Source organism: Syngnathus acus, chromosome 11 (genome assembly GCF_901709675.1).
Source record: "Syngnathus acus chromosome 11, fSynAcu1.2, whole genome shotgun sequence".
Classification (NCBI taxonomy): Eukaryota; Metazoa; Chordata; class Actinopteri; order Syngnathiformes; family Syngnathidae; genus Syngnathus; species Syngnathus acus.
In genome coordinates, this window is record NC_051096.1 from 2745785 (window position 1) to 2767170 (window position 21386).

At 44.6% G+C, this 21386-nt stretch overlaps 1 protein-coding gene across 1 annotated transcript; it reads left to right on the forward strand.

Moving 5' to 3' along the window:
- Positions 1 to 4466: 4466 nt before the first annotated feature.
- On the forward strand, positions 4467 to 20591 carry eppk1 (epiplakin 1). The gene is made up of 2 exons (XM_037264739.1): positions 4467 to 6789; positions 9298 to 20591. Exons 1-2 carry the CDS (start codon positions 4467 to 4469, stop codon positions 20382 to 20384), a joined length of 13410 nt encoding a protein of 4469 aa, XP_037120634.1. The 3' UTR covers positions 20385 to 20591.
- Positions 20592 to 21386: the final 795 nt, after the last annotated feature.

Consider the following 21386-nt stretch of genomic DNA (forward strand, 5'->3'; position numbering starts at 1 on the left):
CCGCATTGTAGTCATAGTTTCTTTCGGAGGGCCATTATGACTGTCAACCCAAATAAATGTATGAGCACCTCATCTTATATACAGTAAAAGCTACAAAATAAACTGACAAATAACTCCTTTTCAAATCAGACGAGTAAAAACTGGTCAAATATAAAAAAAAAAAGATATTTAAAGTGAAGACTTGCAATTCTAGTAATGACACACGAATTTTCAAATCAGACGAGTAAAAACTGGTCAAATATTAAAAAAAAAAAGATATTAAAAGTGAAGACAATTTGCAATTCTAGTAATGACATGAATTTGATGCACAATTTGTCTTCGCGGGCCACATAAAATGATGTGGTGGGCCGTATCTGGCCCCCCGGGCCTTGAGTTTGACACCTGTGTGCTAGAACATTCATATCAGTTTGCAGGACTGCCCCCCCCCCTGGAAAATTTCGCTCACGTTGACTCTTCTGTCATTCATCAAGTCAGCAATTTGAAGTCCTTGCCAGATACAACACGCAACAAATCCGTGTCTCAGACAGGTTTCACACACTTTACCCCTTTTCAGTGAGATGTCTGGAATTGTGCAGATAAGCAAACCACTCTGTCAAGTAAGGCTTCGTTCCTCCTAGGCGTGCCTCGGTTTCCGCATTAATGCACTCAAGGCTACTTCACCTTTTTTCGGTGGAAGATGTGGGCGAGGGTTGGGTCTTTCACACCTCCACGCTTAGATAAGTATAAGCCTCTGCGGTTTGCCGCAGGTTTATTGTGCAAACAGAAGCACGATTAAATTCAAGTAAAAGGGTTGGGCCTTAAAACACACAATCTTGGCAAGCTGTCTGAAGATTTGAGGTAAAACAGAAAGCTGATGTTCCACAAAGTTGTGAACTGGGTGTGGCATTGACAGCGGCGGACAATGGCAACGCCACTGCTAACATTCCTAGCTAGGGAAAGTTGGAAGCGAGGTGGAATCCATTAGGGCAGGGGTCGGCAAACTCAAGAAGTCCACCTCGTATTGATCAAGTGAGGCCAAATTTTGTTCTAGTCAGCCAACTGTGGATTTATACAAGAATAATATCGGTTGCATGAAGTGTTGCATAATTTTCAAATATTTTTGGATCGGAACAAACATGCTACTAATTGGTGATGGTGACTCTCTGTGTTGGCATCTTTTTTTTTTTCCCATGAAACTCTTTCACGACTGCCTCATTTTAAGTGGAAAGCAGTTAGTCAACATGCCCGCAATGTGTTGCCAAAAAAAAAGCCCTAGAGACAAAAAAACAACATTCGGTCTGGAGTCAATGTTAATATTGTAGATTTGCGGTAATCATTTAATGTTTTTTAATCGTACTACAAATGTGTTGACTGTGATTTTAGCATAGCCCGAGATTTGTTTGGACCTGTTCATATTTAAGCCAGTGATCTTAAAAAAAAAAAAAAATTGCCAGTGGCAACCACTCCCTTCTCCTTTGTACTAACATGACCTCATGCGCTAAATCCGATACGGCAGATTTCCATCCGAAATCTCAGTCGGTTGTTAGTCAAAAGCACAGCTGGATTGATTGACGTCATCTTGAAGGAAGCACTTTTGTCAACCAGCAACTTTCACGCCTGAGACTTCCACGCAACTGCCATTAATTACCACCTAAAATTATGAAAACTAACTAATTCCCTGCATTTGTTTTCCTCATTCACCCCAAATATTTCATGGAAATTATATATGGAATGGAATTTCGGAAAAAACTCCCATTTCATTTGTCACAGTCACCTCCCTTCTTCGTGGCTATTGCCATCTACAGGACTGGAGTGGTACAACAAAGTTTTTCGACCTTTACATTCCTCTTATCAACTTGTATTGCTTAACCCACAGGTGTCAAACTCAAGGCCCGGGGGCCAGATACGGCCCGCCACATCATTTTATGTGGCCCGCGAAGACAAATTGTGGATCAAATTTGTGTCATTACTAGAATTGCAAATTGTCTTCAATTTTAATATCTTTTTTTTTTTAATATTTGACCAGTTTTTACTCGTCTGATTTGAAAACGAGTTATTTGTCAGTTTATTTTGTAGCTTTTACTGTATATAATATGAGGCGCTCATACATTTATTTGGGTTGACAGTCATAATGGCCCTCCGACAGAACCTATGACTACAATGCGGCCCGTGAAAAAAATGAGTTTGACACTTTTGAGAAACTTTAACCCAAGATCGGAGTGATACTAAGAAACAATTGGCACCCATCTGAATGGATTGTGACACCTGCACGAATGATGATGCAATGGAATTTAGGTGCATGTTTACAGGTATGTAACGACGAGCTAGTAAAAGCCTATACGCGTCTGACTCGTCATCGAAAGCAGTTATGTTTCCGACTGAGTAATGTCTTCTCTGGTGATGTTTTCACTAGTTTAAATTGTCAACATGTCAATCTAGTGTGTACGTGTCTGTGCATGTGTGATTACTCGTACCAGATAAGATATCGTCAAGAGTCATCTCCGCTACGATGCAATAAAACAATGTTGCCCAACCTTTGAGCCAAGGCCCACATTGTATCTTAAAAAAAAAAAAAGTCAGGGCAACATCACAATGCATTCCCTGGCAATTGAAGGTAAATTATTTCCCCGACATGACTCGGTGTCTGGTGTACGTTTAAAACTGCACCTGTCACGTAATAAGACATTTTTTCCCCCTTATTGTTTCAGAGCACAATGGAGGGGCTCAAAGGAAGTGGATAAGAATTCTTGGCATGCTGCAAGCTCACTCTCTGGGTCGAGACAGCCCCGAGGTTGTCCCCGGGAGGAGGAAGCCGGGTGGGGGCGGGGGGCGCGGGGTGGGACTTGGCCCAGCGAGACTCGCCTTAAATACGGCCGCTGCGCAGGACTTCCGAGGAGATTTTGTGAGCACTTTGGGAATTTCTCTCCTTTCAGATCACATCGGCTGCTGAGGAAGTCAAACTTAATACTCAAAAGTAAGCACTTTTTCTCTTTCTCATCCTTGCCCTATCTTGTCGTATCTTTAACGTCAAGTCTCACCCTTAAATGAATAAAAATGTCATCAATTCGATTATTTGACTCAATTTTACTCTTTCAATTACTTTGCTGGTGCTGAAAGCCAAATGGTATCCTGTTTGGTGAGCCAACACCCTTTGATTAAAAAAGAAAAAAAAGAAAAAGAGAAAGCAAACATTCCTCACCCAGTTACCTTTAGCCTGTACGAATGTCACACTTAGTGTCTCACGAGTTGAGACACTGACTTGTTGACACAAGGTAAGCAGCGTTACACAAACTTTTAAAGCGAATGTAGTCAACAAATTGTACGCAATATCTACAACTTTATAGCTCGGAGGCTGTGGATTTTTCTTTGATTGACGCGACAAGCATCCTCAGTAGCTCCCAGACGTATTTTTCTGCTCAACTACATGACGGTTGTAACTCACAATGACAGGAAGGCAAGACGTCAATTAGCACTGCTTTGTTTTATCTTTGGTATTTACGAGAGAGTCAAGCATTGGCTACTTCCAAATATGTACTCAAATGAAGAAAGTAAAAGTTCAAGGTTATCATTAATTATTTGTGCAATTTTTCCACATTGAATGAAGTAAACAGCGATGTTTGCTGCTACAGTGCAATGAATGAATCAAGATAATAACAATTAGGATATATGAATCTTTATCTTAATACCTAAAAAAGAAATATATTCTCAATGTGTTTTACAATAATACTAATAAATGTATTAGATTATGCCGCTGAATTTTATTGGTGCAATAAGATAGTGGAAGACATACGTATCTGTATTTCAGTTGTAAAAGATTTATTGCTGTTTGATGTGAAAGTGAAAATTAAATTGTGTAGTGTTTGATTGGGGGAATTTTGAAAAGTGTGTGTGTGTGTGTCAGACACCTGCAAGCTGCTGTTGCGCAAACAAAAGTCGCTTGTGTGTGCAGACTCGCGGCCCGTCGGGCCTGTAGGTTCTCATTGCGATGATGTCACAAAGCGCCACCCAGGCCAGTTTGAGTACTAAAAATAATTTGGAGTACTTAACTAGCCACTTGATATGCAAAGTTAGTATTAAAATGAAAAGCTGGAGAACTCTTAAATTGAGATGCAGGGATGGATTAATGTGAAAATGATTAAATGCTGTTTAAATTATGGCATGAACACCTTATCTCCGCAGAGGCGGAGCTTGAGCCATATAACTTTGCTGGAATTTTGGGCTTGTGGAAGTTCACGCAAGAGTCAAGGCTGCCAACAAACCAAACGAAACCCAACTGATTAAGTAGGTCGTTTTTTTAATACGGTTTTGCTTTATAGTTTTTATTTTCTGAGAAACTGTAAATAGAAAAATATTGCAGTGATTTTTTTTTTAACTTCCTGTCTTTAATGGTTCCATGAACTACTAAACCACGAATTGAGAATTACTGCTGTATACAGTTCATTCTATCTGATACAATTATTTCCCTCACACAGCGAAACAAGGCCAAGATGGAGCCCGCTGATACTAATGAGAAGAAGCAAAATGGCCACACCAAAATCCATGGCCCTGTGGCGGGCGTCTACTTGGCAAAATCCAAGCAGAAGATCAGCATATACGAAGCCATGAAGAAACGTCTGCTTAAATCCGGAACGGCGTTGGCCCTGCTGGAAGCGCAGGTCGCCACAGTAGGTGTCGTAGACCCTGTGAAGAACCAAATACTTCCAGTCACGGAGGCCATCAAGGAAAAACTCATCGGACTTGAGTTGAAGGAGAAGCTCCTCTTTGCAGAGAAGGCTGTCACCGGTTACGTGGACCCTTACACCAACCAAACCATCTCCGTGTTCCAAGCCATGCAAAAAGACTTGGTACCCAGAGATTACGGTTTAAGACTACTTCAATCTCAAATCGCCACGCACGGCCTGCTAGATCCAATTGAGAAGACAACCCTTTCAGTTGAGTCAGCCATTCAGAAAGGCTACTACGAGAAAGGTCTACTGGATGATGATCAGATGTCAGAGTTGAAGGTGTTCTATGATCCGAGCACACAACAGCACATCAACTACAAAACACTTATCGAGAAGTGTATTGTGGAACCAGACACAGGTCTGCTTCTTCTCCCCATCTTCATCACCTTCAAGGGCTTGAGACGAGGCATTTCCTCCGCAGAACTCTTTGAATCCAAGATCATTGACAAAGAAATGTACGATAACCTGCAGGAAGGGAAGACTACAACCCAGCAAGTGATGCTGAATGAGACAGTAAAAGAATATCTCCAGGGCAAAGGCAGCATTTCTGGCATTGCAATCCTCTCATCCAATCAGAGATTGAGCATCTATGAAGCCATGAAGCGTAACATACTGATGCCTGGGACGGCTCTAGTTCTTCTGGAGGCGCAGGCCGCGACCGGATTCATGATCGATCCCGTGGAAAACAAAACGTTCACTGTGGACGAGGCTATAAAAAACAAACTCATTGGGCCTGAATATTACGCCAAGTTGCGTTCCGCCGAACGAGCCGTGACTGGCTACAAAGACCCGTACACGGAAAAAACCATTTCCCTCTTTCAAGCACTCTCCAAAGATCTCATCCTGAAGGAACATGGGATCCGCCTCCTGGAGGCACAAATTGCCACAGGAGGAATAATCGACCCCATCCACAGCCACAGGCTCCCCACAGAGGTGGCCTTCAAAAGAGGCTATTTTGACCAAGAAATGAAAGCCATACTTGAAGATTCGGGTGATGACACAAAAGGATTCTTTGACCCAAACACTGAGGAGAATTTAACGTACCTTCAGCTGATGCAAAGGTGTGTCACCGATCCTGCTACCGGACTCTGCCTCCTTCCTCTTCGAGACAAATCAGATGTACTGAACTTCACCTTCATTGATTACCAAACTAAGATGTCCTTCAAACAGAAGAAGGTGAAAGTGGCTTGTGGGAAGTACTCAGGAATGACAGTATCTCTGTGGGAGTTGCTGATGTCAGAATACTTAGATGAAAAGCAGCGCAAAGACATCATACGGAAATACCGGGAAAGGATGCTCACTATCGAGACGATTGTCACAACGGTTCTACAAATCATTGAGACATCTGTCAAAAACGCCAAAGTCATCTTTGAAGGCATTCGAGAAACAGTCACAGCTAAACAGTTGGTTGAGGCTGACATCATCAGCGAGGAGATCCGAGATGATCTGAAAAAAGGTAAGAAGTCTGTTCAAGATGTAATTGAGGATCAAAACCTACATGTGTACCTCCAGGGTAAAGACAGCATTGCAGGTGTTCTCCTACCTGACTCCCAGATCCTGACCATTTACCAAGCAAGACAGAAAGGCAAACTGATGCCAGGAACAGCTCTGATTTTACTCGAGGCTCAAGCGGCAACAGGATTCATTATTGATCCGATTGGAAACAGAAAGTTTTCCGTGGACGAGGCTATCAAAGCTAAGATTATTGGGCCCGATTTTTACCAAAAGTTGCGTTCTGCAGAAAAGGCGGTAACAGGTTACAAAGACCCATACTACGGGACCACAATCTCTCTGTTCCAAGCCATGCAAAAAGACCTCATCGTAAAGGATCACGGTATTCGACTCCTGGAGGCGCAAATTGCCACTGGCGGCATCATTGACCCAGTTAATAGCCATCGCATTCCCGTCCAAGTGGCCTACAAACGTGGATACTTCAACCAGGAGATGAATGAGATCCTGAGTGATCCTACTGATGACACCAAAGGTTTTTTTGACCCCAACACACATGAGAATCTCACCTACTTGCAACTCCTGGCCAGATGTGTCACAGATCCCAGTACGGGACTCTGTCTCCTGCCACTGAAAGGTAAAATTCAAAAAGTCAACGTTGATGATGCCATGAAGGAACTGTTCAGAACAACAGTCGTTTCTGTACGGTATGGCCGCTTCAAGGGCAGGCATGCTACTCTTTGGGATCTCATCAATTCAGAGTATCTGTCTGAGTCAGAACGGCAGGAGTTCTTCAAATTCTTCAAGTCAAGGAGACTCACAATTGAGGAAATCATTGAGTCGATTTTAGTCATCATTGATAGCAAGGAGATAAAACAGCAAGCGGACCTGAGCTTCCGAGGTCTTAGAGGGGAGGTTTCCGTCGTGGATCTTTTGGAGCTTCAAATAGTAGATGAAAAAACCTACAGCAACTTGATTGATGGAACACTAAAGAGCACTGATGTGATGCAAATGGATAGCGTGAGGGCCTACCTTCAAGGGAAAAGCTGCGTCGCCGGTGTGATACTCCCGCCTTCCAATCAGAAGATGAGCATTTACGAAGCCCAGAAAACTGGCATCCTAACACCCGGAACAGCTCTTTGCCTACTCGAAGCACAGGCAGCCACTGGGTTCATTGTCGATCCACTGACGAACAAAAAGCTAACCGTGGAACAAGCGCTTCGGGAAATGTTGATTAGTCCTCAAATGTATGAAAAGCTTCTGTCTGCGGAGAGAGCTGTCACTGGTTACACCGATCCATACACGGGCCAAAAGATTTCTCTTTTCCAAGCCTTGAAAAAGGATCTCATCGTGAAGAACCATGGCATTCGTTTACTTGAGGCCCAAATTGCGACAGGCGGTATCATCGATCCCTTAAAATGTCTTCACTTACCCCTCGATGTTGCCTACAGAAAAGGATATTTTGATGAAGAACTGAATCAAATTCTTTTGGATCCGAATGATGACACAAAAGGCTTTTTCGACCCAAACACCAAAGAGAATCTGACATACATGGAAATGTTGAAAAGATGTGTGCAAGATAAAGAAACGGGATTGTTCCTCTTACCAATGACTAACACACCCAAAACCTCCAAAACATATACGAGGTTGTACACTGACAGTGAAATAAGACGAGTGTTTGAAGAGACAGTAGTGATCATATCGTTTGGACACTACGCAGGGAAATCAATTTCTCTCTGGGACTTGATCCACTCTGGCTACTTCACTGAAGACCAACAAAATGAACTAATAGAAAAATTCCGAACAGGAAAGGTCACCACAGACACCATCATCTTCACTGTAACTTCTACCATTGAAAAACTGGAGAAAAATGAAGCTCCCAAAATGATAATGGGCCTTAGAAAGCCTGTCTCAGCTAAACATTTACTGGACTCTGGTATTATCGACAATGACACCTTCAAAATGGTGCAGCAAGGCAAAACGGCAGAAGTGGCGAAAAATAAGCACGTGGAACAATACTTGAATAGATCGAGAAGCATAGCTGGGATTAAAGTGTATCCGTCCCAACAAATTCTGAGCATATATGGTGCAAAGATGGAAGGTATGTTGACAGACGGAATTGCATATCTATTGCTAGAAGCACAGGCATCTACAGGATGTCTCATTGATCCGCTCACAAACCAACTCTACACTGTTGAAGAGGCTGCAAAAGAGGAAGTCATTGGGCCCGATGTGTGTGAGCAGCTCCTGCTGGCCGAGCGAGCCATCACTGGCTATAAAGACCCCTACACCGACACAACGATATCACTTTTTGAGGCTATGAATCAACAGCTGATTCAAAGAAGTGATGCCATTCGCCTTCTTCAAGCACAAATAGCAACGGGTGGAATTGTAGACCCAAACATGAGTCACAGGGTGCCCATTAATATTGCAGTCAAAATGGGACTTCTGGATGACCAACTCAAAATCCTTCTGCTAAACCCACCTGAAGATTTAAAGGGGTATTTTGATCCAAACACTAAGGAAAAACTCTCCTACCTCGAGCTGATGGAAAGATGTGAAGTAGATCCTAAAACGGGATTGCTTTTTTTACCGCTGCATGAGGAGAAACCAAATGTTTTTCACACAAAGGAGCAAATAGAGCTTGAGTTAAAAAACACAACAGTTTCCATGCATGTAGGCAAATTCCAAAACAAAGAAGTGACCTTGTGGGAATTGTTGCTGTCTGAATACATATCACAGAAGAAGCGAGAGCAGCTCATAGAACAATACAAGACTAGAGCCATAACAATTGAAGAGATGATTGAAATACTTACTGTCATCATTACAGAGGTGTCTTCCAAAGAAAAAAAATTCAAAGGACTGAGGAAGCAAGTCTCAGCAAGTCAGCTTTATGAATCAAAGATCATCTCGAAGGAGCTTTTCACACAGATCATACAAGGGCAAGTGACTGTAGACAATGTCAACAAAATGGAATCTGTTCAAAAGTATCTAGGGGCAACAAACTGCATCGCCGGTGTCAGGGTTGAGTCTACAAAGAAAGTTATGAGTATCTATGAAGCAAGGTCCAGAGGTCTGCTAACTCCTGGAACGTCTCTTGTTCTCCTTGAGGCTCAAGCTGCTACTGGCTTTGTCATTGACCCAGTCAACAACAAAAAACTTTCAGTGGCTGAAGCTGTGGCTCAGAATGTAGTCGGCAGCGAGATGAAAAAGAAACTGCTGTCAGCAGAACGGGCTGTCACAGGATATACTGACCCCTACACTGGTGAGACCATTTCCTTATTCCAGGCCCTGATAAAAGATCTCATCGTAAAGGATCATGGAATCCGTCTTCTGGAAGCTCAAATTGCCACAGGAGGCATCATTGACCCAGTATACAGTCACAGAGTTCCTGTGCAGGTGGCTTACCAAAGAGGCTACTTTGATGAAGAAATGAATCAGATTCTGTCTGACCCAGATGACGACACAAAGGGATTTTTTGATCCCAACACGCAAGAGAATCTGACTTATCTCCAACTTATAGAGAGATGTGTCACTGACCCAAAAACAGGACTTATTGTACTACCCATTGTGAAGAAAGGGGAGTTTTATTTCTATGTTGATGAGGCCACAAAACTTATCCTGAAATTAAGGACAACCACTAAAGCAGGAGGAAAGTATCAAGGAACCACGGTGTCACTGTGGGATCTGCTCTACTCCAGATATATCACTGAAGAGAAGAGGCAAGAGCTCGTGCAACAATACAAGTCTGGAGTTATCGCGATTGAACGCTTTTTGGAAATCATCTTGATGATCATTCAGCAGCAGACCACTACCACAACCTCATCATCAACCATCACATGTCAAATCCCTGAAACAAACGTTGACAGCAGTACCACAAATACTACCATCACCACCACAGTTACAGAGACCGAAACCTTTCATGGTATTAGAAAGGATGTCAGTGCTACAGAGTTGCTAGAATCTAAAATCATTGACGAAGACATCTACAAAGAACTGAATGCAGGAACCATCACAGTTGAGGAGGTCAGTGAAATGGACTCTGTCCGTCGGTATCTGGAAGGGACCAACTGCATTGCAGGAGTGTACCTGCAGTCCACCAAAGAGACCCTGAGCATCTTTGAAGCCAAGTCCAGAGGCCTGCTGACTCCTGGAACGTCTCTTGTGCTCCTCGAGGCCCAAGCTGCCACTGGCTTTGTCATTGACCCAGTCAACAACAAGAAACTCTCAGTAGACGAGGCTGCAGCTCAGGGTGTGGTTGGCAGAGAATGGCAAAAGAAGCTGCTCTCGGCAGAACGAGCCGTCACAGGGTACAAAGACCCTTACACCGAAAAAACAATCTCCCTGTTCCAAGCGCTGAAGAAAGACCTGATCGTCAAAGATCATGGAATTCGCCTTCTGGAAGCTCAAATTGCCACAGGGGGCATCATTGACCCAGTTTACAGCCACAGAGTTCCAGTGCAGGTGGCTTACCAAAGAGGCTACTTTGATGAAGAAATGAACCAGATTCTGTCCGACCCAGATGATGACACTAAGGGATTTTTTGATCCAAACACACAAGAGAACCTCACTTATCTCCAGTTGGTCGAGAGGTGTATCACAGATCCCATCACTGGTCTTAGCCTGTTGGTTATTGTGAAGAAAGGGGAGTTTTACTTCTTTGTTGATGAGGCCACAAAACTTATCCTGAAATCAAGGACAACCACTAAAGCAGGAGGAAAGTACCAAGGAACCACGGTGTCACTGTGGGATCTGCTCTACTCCAGATATATCACTGAGGAGAAGAGGCGAGAGCTCGTGCAACAATACAAGTCCGGAGTTATCACGATTGAACGCTTTTTGGAAATCATCTTGATGATCATTCAGCAGCAGACCACGACCACAACCTCATCATCAACCATCACATATCAAATACCTGAAACAAACGTTGACAGCAGCACCACAAACACTATCATCACCACCACAGTTACAGAGACCGAAACCTTTCATGGTATTAGAAAGGATGTCAGTGCTACAGAGTTGCTTGAATCTAAAATCATTGACGAGAACCTCTACAAAGAACTGAATGCAGGAACCATCACAGTTGAGGAAGTCAGTGAAATGGACTCTGTCCGTCGGTATTTAGAAGGGACCAACTGCATTGCAGGAGTGTACCTGCAGTCCACCAAAGAGACCCTGAGCATCTTTGAAGCCAAGTCCAGAGGCCTGCTGACTCCTGGAACGTCTCTTGTGCTCCTCGAGGCCCAAGCTGCCACTGGCTTTGTCATTGACCCAGTCAACAACAAAAAACTCTCATTAGACGAGGCTGTAGCTCAGGGTGTGGTTGGCAGAGAATGGCAAAAGAAGCTGCTCTCGGCAGAACGAGCCGTCACAGGATACAAAGACCCTTACACCGAAAAAACAATCTCCCTGTTCCAAGCGCTGAAGAAAGACCTAATCGTCAAAGATCATGGAATTCGCCTTCTGGAAGCTCAAATTGCCACAGGGGGCATCATTGACCCAGTTTACAGCCACAGAGTTCCTGTGCAGGTGGCTTACCAAAGAGGCTATTTCGATGAAGAAATGAACCAGATTCTGTCCGACCCAGATGACGACACCAAGGGATTTTTTGATCCAAACACACAAGAAAACCTCACTTATCTCCAGTTGGTCGAGAGGTGTATCACAGATCCCATCACTGGTCTTAGCCTGTTGGTTATTGTGAAGAAAGGGGAGTTTTACTTCTTTGTTGATGAGGCCACAAAACTTATCCTGAAATCAAGGACAACCACTAAAGCAGGAGGAAAGTACCAAGGAACCACGGTGTCACTGTGGGATCTGCTCTACTCCAGATATATCACTGAGGAGAAGAGGCGAGAGCTCGTGCAACAATACAAGTCCGGAGTTATCACGATTGAACGCTTTTTGGAAATCATCTTAATGATCATTCAGCAGCAGACCACTACCACAACCTCATCATCAACCATCACATATCACATACCTGAAACAAACGTTGACAGCAGTATCACAAATACTACCATCACCACCACAGTTACAGAGACCGAAACCTTTCATGGTATTAGAAAGGATGTCAGTGCTACAGAGTTGCTTGAATCTAAAATCATTGACGAAGACATCTACAAAGAACTGAATGCAGGAACCATCACAGTTGAGGAAGTCAGTGAAATGGACTCTGTCCGTCGGTATCTCGAAGGGACCAACTGCATTGCAGGAGTGTACCTGCAGTCCACCAAAGAGACCCTGAGCATCTTTGAAGCCAAGTCCAGAGGCCTGCTGACTCCTGGAACATCTCTTGTGCTCCTCGAGGCCCAAGCTGCCACTGGCTTTGTCATTGACCCAGTCAACAACAAGAAACTCTCAGTAGACGAGGCTGCAGCTCAGGGTGTGGTTGGCAGAGAATGGCAAAAGAAGCTGCTCTCGGCAGAACGAGCCGTCACAGGGTACAAGGACCCTTACACCGAAAAAACAATCTCCCTGTTCCAAGCGCTGAAGAAAGACCTGATCGTCAAAGATCATGGAATTCGCCTTCTGGAAGCACAAATTGCCACAGGCGGCATCATTGACCCAGTTTACAGCCACAGAGTTCCAGTGCAGGTGGCTTACCAAAGAGGCTACTTTGATGAAGAAATGAACCAGATTCTGTCCGACCCAGATGACGACACTAAGGGATTTTTTGATCCAAACACGCAAGAGAACCTCACTTATCTCCAGTTGGTCGAGAGGTGTATCACAGATCCCATCACTGGTCTTAGCCTGTTGGTTATTGTGAAGAAAGGGGAGTTCTACTTCTTTGTTGATGAGGCCACAAAAGTTGTACTGAAATCAACAACTACCAACAGAGCAGGAGGAAAGTATCAGGGAACCACAGTGACGCTGTGGGATTTGCTCTACTCCAGATACATCACTGAGGAGAAGAGGAGGCAGCTTGTACAACAGTTCAAGTCTGGTGCTATCACCATTGAACGCTTTTTGGAAATCATCTTGATGATCATTCAGCAGCAGACCACTGCCACAACCTCATCATCAACCATCACATGTCAAATACCTGAAACAAACGTTGACAGCAACACCACAAAGACTACCATCACCACAACAGTTACAGAGACCGAAACCTTTCATGGTATTAGAAAGGATGTCAGTGCTACAGAGTTGCTTGAATCTAAAATCATTGATGAGAACCTCTACAAAGAACTGAATGCAGGAACTATCACAGTTGAGGAGGTCAGTGAAATGGACTCTGTCCGTCGGTATCTGGAAGGGACCAACTGCATTGCAGGAGTGTACCTGCAGTCCACCAAAGAGACCCTGAGCATCTTTGAAGCCAAGTCCAGAGGCCTGCTGACTCCTGGAACGTCTCTTGTGCTCCTCGAGGCCCAAGCTGCCACTGGCTTTGTCATTGACCCAGTCAACAACAAGAAACTCTCAGTAGACGAGGCTGCAGCTCAGAGTGTGGTTGGCAGAGAATGGCAAAAGAAGCTGCTCTCGGCAGAACGAGCCGTCACAGGGTACAAAGACCCTTACACCGAAAAAACAATCTCCCTGTTCCAAGCGCTGAAGAAAGACCTGATCGTCAAAGATCATGGAATTCGCCTTCTGGAAGCTCAAATTGCCACAGGGGGCATCATTGACCCAGTTTACAGCCACAGAGTTCCAGTGCAGGTGGCTTACCAAAGAGGCTACTTTGATGAAGAAATGAACCAGATTCTGTCCGACCCAGATGACGACACTAAGGGATTTTTTGATCCAAACACGCAAGAGAACCTCACTTATCTCCAGTTGGTCGAGAGGTGTATCACAGATCCCATCACTGGTCTTAGCCTGTTGGTTATTGTGAAGAAAGGGGAGTTCTACTTCTTTGTTGATGAGGCCACAAAACTTATCCTGAAATCAAGGACAACCACTAAAGCAGGAGGAAAGTACCAAGGAACCACGGTGTCACTGTGGGATTTGCTCTACTCCAGATACATCACTGAGGAGAAGAGGAGGCAGCTTGTCCAACAGTTCAAGTCTGGTGCTATCACCATTGAACGCTTTTTGGAAATCATCTTGATGATCATTCAGCAGCAGACCACTACCACAACCTCATCATCAACCATCACATGTCAAATACCTGAAACAAACGTTGACAGCAGTACCACAAATACTACCATCACCACCACAGTTACAGAGACCGAAACCTTTCATGGTATTAGAAAGGATGTCAGTGCTACAGAGTTGCTAGAATCTAAAATCATTGACGAGAACCTCTACAAAGAACTGAATGCAGGAACTATCACAGTTGAGGAGGTCAGTGAAATGGACTCTGTCCGTCGGTATCTGGAAGGGACCAACTGCATTGCAGGAGTGTACCTGCAGTCCACCAAAGAGACCCTGAGCATCTTTGAAGCCAAGTCCAGAGGCCTGCTGACTCCTGGAACGTCTCTTGTGCTCCTCGAGGCCCAAGCTGCCACTGGCTTTGTCATTGACCCAGTCAACAACAAGAAACTCTCAGTAGACGAGGCTGCAGCTCAGGGTGTGGTTGGCAGAGAATGGCAAAAGAAGCTGCTCTCGGCAGAACGAGCCGTCACAGGGTACAAAGACCCTTACACCGAAAAAACAATCTCCCTGTTCCAAGCGTTGAAGAAAGACCTGATCGTCAAAGATCATGGAATTCGCCTTCTGGAAGCTCAAATTGCCACAGGGGGCATCATTGACCCAGTTTACAGCCACAGAGTTCCAGTGCAGGTGGCTTACCAAAGAGGCTACTTTGATGAAGAAATGAACCAGATTCTGTCCGACCCAGATGATGACACTAAGGGATTTTTTGATCCAAACACACAAGAGAACCTCACTTATCTCCAGTTGGTCGAGAGGTGTATCACAGATCCCATCACTGGTCTTAGCCTGTTGGTTATTGTGAAGAAAGGGGAGTTTTACTTCTTTGTTGATGAGGCCACAAAACTTATCCTGAAATCAAGGACAACCACTAAAGCAGGAGGAAAGTACCAAGGAACCACGGTGTCACTGTGGGATCTGCTCTACTCCAGATATATCACTGAGGAGAAGAGGCGAGAGCTCGTGCAACAATACAAGTCCGGAGTTATCACGATTGAACGCTTTTTGGAAATCATCTTCATGATCATTCAGCAGCAGACCACGACTACAACCTCATCATCAACCATCACATATCAAATACCTGAAACAAACGTTGACAGCAGCACCACAAATACTACCATCACCACCACAGTTACAGAGACCGAAACCTTTCATGGTATTAGAAAGGATGTCAGTGCTACAGAGTTGCTTGAATCTAAAATCATTGACGAGAACCTCTACAAAGAACTGAATGCAGGAACCATCACAGTTGAGGAAGTCAGTGAAATGGACTCTGTCCGTCGGTATTTAGAAGGGACCAACTGCATTGCAGGAGTGTACCTGCAGTCCACCAAAGAGACCCTGAGCATCTTTGAAGCCAAGTCCAGAGGCCTGCTGACTCCTGGAACGTCTCTTGTGCTCCTCGAGGCCCAAGCTGCCACTGGCTTTGTCATTGACCCAGTCAACAACAAGAAACTCTCAGTAGACGAGGCTGCAGCTCAGGGTGTGGTTGGCAGAGAATGGCAAAAGAAGCTGCTCTCGGCAGAACGAGCCGTCACAGGGTACAAAGACCCTTACACCGAAAAAACAATCTCCCTGTTCCAAGCGCTGAAGAAAGACCTGATCGTCAAAGATCATGGAGTTCGCCTTCTGGAAGCTCAAATTGCCACAGGGGGCATCATTGACCCAGTTTACAGCCACAGGGTTCCCGTGCAAGTGGCTTACCAAAGAGGCTACTTTGATGAAGAAATGAACCAGATTCTGTCCGACCCAGATGACGACACCAAGGGATTTTTTGATCCAAACACACAAGAGAACCTCACTTATCTCCAGTTGGTCGAGAGGTGTATCACAGATCCTGTCACTGGTCTTAGCCTGTTGGTTATTGTGAAGAAAGGGGAGTTCTACTTCTTTGTTGATGAGGCCACAAAACTTATCCTGAAATCAAGGACAACCACTAAAGCAGGTGGAAAGTATCAAGGAACCACTGTGTCACTGTGGGATTTGCTCTACTCCAGATACATCACTGAGGAGAAGAGGAGGCAGCTTGTACAACAGTTCAAGTCTGGTGCTATCACCATTGAACGCTTTTTGGAAATCATCTTGATGATCATTCAGCAGCAGACCACTACCACAACCTCATCATCAACTATCACATGTCAAATACCTGAAAGAAACATTGACTGCAACACCACAAAGACCACCATCACCACAACAGTTACAGAGGCTGAAACCTTTCATGGCATTAGAAAGGATGTCAGTGCGACAGAGTTGCTAGAATCTAAAATCATTGACGAGAACCTCTACAAAGAACTGAATGCAGGAAATATCACAGTTGAGGAGGTCAGTGAAATGGACTCTGTCCGTCGGTATCTGGAAGGGACCAACTGCATTGCAGGAGTGTACCTGCAGTCCACCAAAGAGACCCTGAGCATCTTTGAAGCCAAGTCCAGAGGCCTGCTGACTCCTGGAACATCTCTTGTGCTGCTTGAGGCCCAAGCTGCCACTGGCTTTGTCATTGACCCAGTCAACAACAAGAAACTCTCAGTAGACGAGGCTGTAGCTCAGGGTGTGGTTGGCAGAGAATGGCAAAAGAAGCTGCTCTCGGCAGAACGAGCCGTCACAGGATACAAAGACCCTTACACCGAAAAAACAATCTCCCTGTTCCAAGCGCTGAAGAAAGACCTGATCGTCAAAGATCATGGAGTTCGCCTTCTGGAAGCTCAAATTGCCACAGGGGGCATCATTGACCCAGTTTACAGCCACAGAGTTCCAGTGCAGGTGGCTTACCAAAGAGGCTATTTTGATGAAGAAATGAACCAGATTCTGTCCGACCCAGATGACGACACCAAGGGATTTTTTGATCCAAACACACAAGAGAACCTCACTTATCTCCAGTTGGTCGAGAGGTGTATCACAGATCCCATCACTGGTCTTAGCCTGTTGGTTATTGTGAAGAAAGGGGAGTTTTACTTCTTTGTTGATGAGGCCACAAAACTTATCCTGAAATCAAGGACAACCACTAAAGCAGGAGGAAAGTACCAAGGAACCACGGTGTCACTGTGGGATCTGCTCTACTCCAGATACATCACTGAGGAGAAGAGGAGGCAGCTTGTCCAACAGTTCAAGTCTGGTGCTATCACCATTGAACGCTTTTTGGAAATCATCTTGATGATCATTCAGCAGCAGACCACTACCACAACCTCATCATCAACCATCACATATCAAATACCTGAAACAAACGTTGACAGCAGTACCACAAATACTACCATCACCACCACAGTTACAGAGACCGAAACCTTTCATGGTATTAGAAAGGATGTCAGTGCTACAGAGTTGCTAGAATCTAAAATCATTGACGAAGACATCTACAAAGAACTGAATGCAGGAACCATCACAGTTGAGGAAGTGAGTGAAATGGACTCTGTCCGTCGGTATCTCGAAGGGACCAACTGCATTGCAGGAGTGTACCTGCAGTCCACCAAAGAGACCCTGAGCATCTTTGAAGCCAAGTCCAGAGGCCTGCTGACTCCTGGAACGTCTCTTGTGCTCCTCGAGGCCCAAGCTGCCACTGGCTTTGTCATTGACCCAGTCAACAACAAGAAACTCTCAGTAGACGAGGCTGCAGCTCAGGGTGTGGTTGGCAGAGAATGGCAAAAGAAGCTGCTCTCGGCAGAACGAGCCGTCACAGGGTACAAAGACCCTTACACCGAAAAAACAATTTCCCTGTTCCAAGCGCTGAAGAAAGACCTGATCGTCAAAGATCATGGAATTCGCCTTCTGGAAGCTCAAATTGCCACAGGGGGCATCATTGACCCAGTTTACAGCCACAGAGTTCCAGTGCAGGTGGCTTACCAAAGAGGCTACTTTGATGAAGAAATGAACCAGATTCTGTCCGACCCAGATGATGACACTAAGGGATTTTTTGATCCAAACACGCAAGAGAACCTCACTTATCTCCAGTTGGTCGAGAGGTGTATCACAGATCCCATCACTGGTCTTAGCCTGTTGGTTATTGTGAAGAAAGGGGAGTTCTACTTCTTTGTTGATGAGGCCACAAAGGTTGTACTAAAATCAACAACTACCAACAAAGCAGGAGGAAAGTATCAAGGAACCACAGTGACGCTGTGGGATTTGCTCTACTCCAGATACATCACTGAGGAGAAGAGGAGGCAGCTTGTCCAACAGTTCAAGTCTGGTGCTATCACTATTGAACGCTTTTTGGAAATCATCGTGATGATCATTCAGCAGCAGACCACTACCACAACCTCATCATCAACCATCACATGTCAAATACCTGAAAGAAACATTGACTGCAACACCACAAAGACCACCATCACCACAACAGTTACAGAGGCTGAAACCTTTCATGGCATTAGAAAGGATGTCAGTGCTACAGAGTTGCTAGAATCTAAAATCATTGACGAGAACCTCTACAAAGAACTGAATGCAGGAACTATCACAGTTGAGGAAGTCAGTGAAATGGACTCTGTCCGTCGGTATCTAGAAGGGACCAACTGCATTGCAGGAGTGTACCTGCAGTCCACCAAAGAGACCCTGAGCATCTTTGAAGCCAAGTCCAGAGGCCTGCTGACTCCTGGAACGTCTCTTGTGCTCCTCGAGGCCCAAGCTGCCACTGGCTTTGTCATTGACCCAGTCAACAACAAGAAACTCTCAGTAGACGAGGCTGCAGCTCAGGGTGTGGTTGGCAGAGAATGGCAAAAGAAGCTGCTCTCGGCAGAACGAGCCGTCACAGGGTACAAAGACCCTTACACCGAAAAAACAATCTCCCTGTTCCAAGCGCTGAAGAAAGACCTGATCGTCAAAGATCATGGAGTTCGCCTTCTGGAAGCTCAAATTGCCACAGGGGGCATCATTGACCCAGTTTACAGCCACAGAGTTCCAGTGCAGGTGGCTTACCAAAGAGGCTACTTTGATGAAGAAATGAACCAGATTCTGTCCGACCCAGATGACGACACCAAGGGATTTTTTGATCCAAACACACAAGAGAACCTCACTTATCTCCAGTTGGTCGAGAGGTGTATCACAGATCTCATCACTGGTCTTAGCCTGTTGGTTATTGTGAAGAAAGGGGAGGTCTACTTCTTTGTTGATGAGGCCACAAAGGTTGTACTGAAATCAACAACTACCAACAGAGCAGGAGGAAAGTATCAGGGAACCACAGTGACACTGTGGGATTTGCTCTACTCCAGATACATCACTGAGGAGAAGAGGAGGCAGCTTGTACAACAGTTCAAGTCACGTGCTATCACCATTGAACGCTTTTTGGAAATCATCTTGATGATCATTCAGCAGCAGACCAATACCACAACCTCATCATCAACCATCACATGTCAAATACCTGAACGAAACATTGACAGCAACACCACAAAGACCACCATCACCACCACAGTTACAGAGACCGAAACCTTTCATGGCATTAGAAAGGATGTCAGTGCTACAGAGTTGCTAGAATCTAAAATCATTGATGAGAACCTCTACAAAGAACTGAATGCAGGAACTATCACAGTTGAGGAGGTCAGTGAAATGGACTCTGTCCGTCGGTATCTGGAAGGGACCAACTGCATTGCAGGAGTGTACCTGCAGTCCACCAAAGAGACCCTGAGCATCTTTGAAGCCAAGTCCAGAGGCCTGCTGACTCCTGGAACGTCTCTTGTGCTCCTCGAGGCCCAAGCTGCCACTGGCTTTGTCATTGACCCAGTCAACAACAAGAAACTCTCAGTAGACGAGGCTGCAGCTCAGGGTGTGGTTGGCAGAGAATGGCAAAAGAAGCTGCTCTCGGCAGAACGAGCCGTCACAGGGTACAAAGACCCTTACACCGAAAAAACAATCTCCCTGTTCCAAGCGCTGAAGAAAGACCTGATCGTCAAAGATCATGGAATTCGCCTTCTCGAAGCTCAAATTGCCACAGGCGGCATCATTGACCCAGTTTACAGCCACAGAGTTCCAGTGCAGGTGGCTTACGAAAGAGGCTACTTTGATGAAGAAATGAACCAGATTTTATCCGACTCAGATGACGACACTAAGGGATTTTTTGATCCAAACACACGAGAGAATCTCACTTATCTCCAGCTGCTTGAGAGGTGCATTACAGATCCCATCACTGGACTAAGTTTACTACCCTTGATGAAAAAGTAAAAGTCTGTTTACGTTTTTGTGCTTTGTCTTAATTAGTCCTGCTGTGAGCATTTATATTTTTTCACTCATGAACCTTTAATCATAGTTTTTTATGTTTTATACTAATATGCAAGAAACCTGTGCTAGATTTACTCAAGTTGATGAAACCTAGTTTGCCTGTACTTTGTAAATAAATATGTGGCCTAATAAACATGCATGTGAGGATTATTTGTTTCGTTCAGTAATAATTACGTTCTGGCATTCTTACGTTCTTAATTGTTCTGCGAACAGGTTCTCTCATCTAAATTTAAGCAGAGTCAAAAATGCAGATACATAGCAAAGGTGAACATTAAACATGAGATACTCCAAAAACCTCAAGAATTTAGCTTCAATTCTCTTACAGCTTTCCCTTGAGAGGAGAAAACATGAACTTGCACGATTCAACGACTGAAAACCTTTTGCCTAATGATTTTGAGTCAAATAACACCAAATGTTGTCACATTAAAAAAGCCAATCAAATACGATGCAGAACTGTAAACATTTATTAGAAAAGACCAATGAAAAACTACAAGTGAGTGAATCCAGGGTTCACTGTGGTCTTACAAAAACGTAACGATTTTTGAGGCAATCGTGTGTCTGGTTTTAGCTCTACAGTCAAACCTCGGTTTTCGAACGAAAAATTTGAAATTTTCTTGCTTCGGTTGTCGAACAGAATTCGGAGGTCGAACCTCACGAGATGAGCCGAAAGGACCCAAGAAAACCCGACCGCACGGCCCGGATGCCGACTGACTCTGTTCGTTATTGTATTTTTGTTACTTTGAGGATTGTATTAACCCCGCACTGGTCCACTTAAATTTTGGAAAGTACATCAGGACTTTAAAAATATTTTCTAAATTTCAGCGACGGCTCTGTCACAATAATGCGACCAGCGCGCTGCAGTTGCGCGATGGGACAAAAATGCGCAAATGAAAAAAATAATTAAAAAAGGCGGGTTTTTTTTTTAGTCTTGGAACGGATTAAAAA

Bases quoted from the DNA above. Each gene is read 5' to 3' on its own strand.
- eppk1 (XM_037264739.1), top strand. From the start codon at position 4,467: ATGGAGCCCGCTGATACTAATGAGAAGAAGCAAAATGGCCACACCAAA. The intron at 6,790-9,297 runs GTAAAATTCAAA...TCATTGACCCAG, and splicing joins CTGTCTCCTGCCACTGAAAG to TCAACAACAAAAAACTTTCA.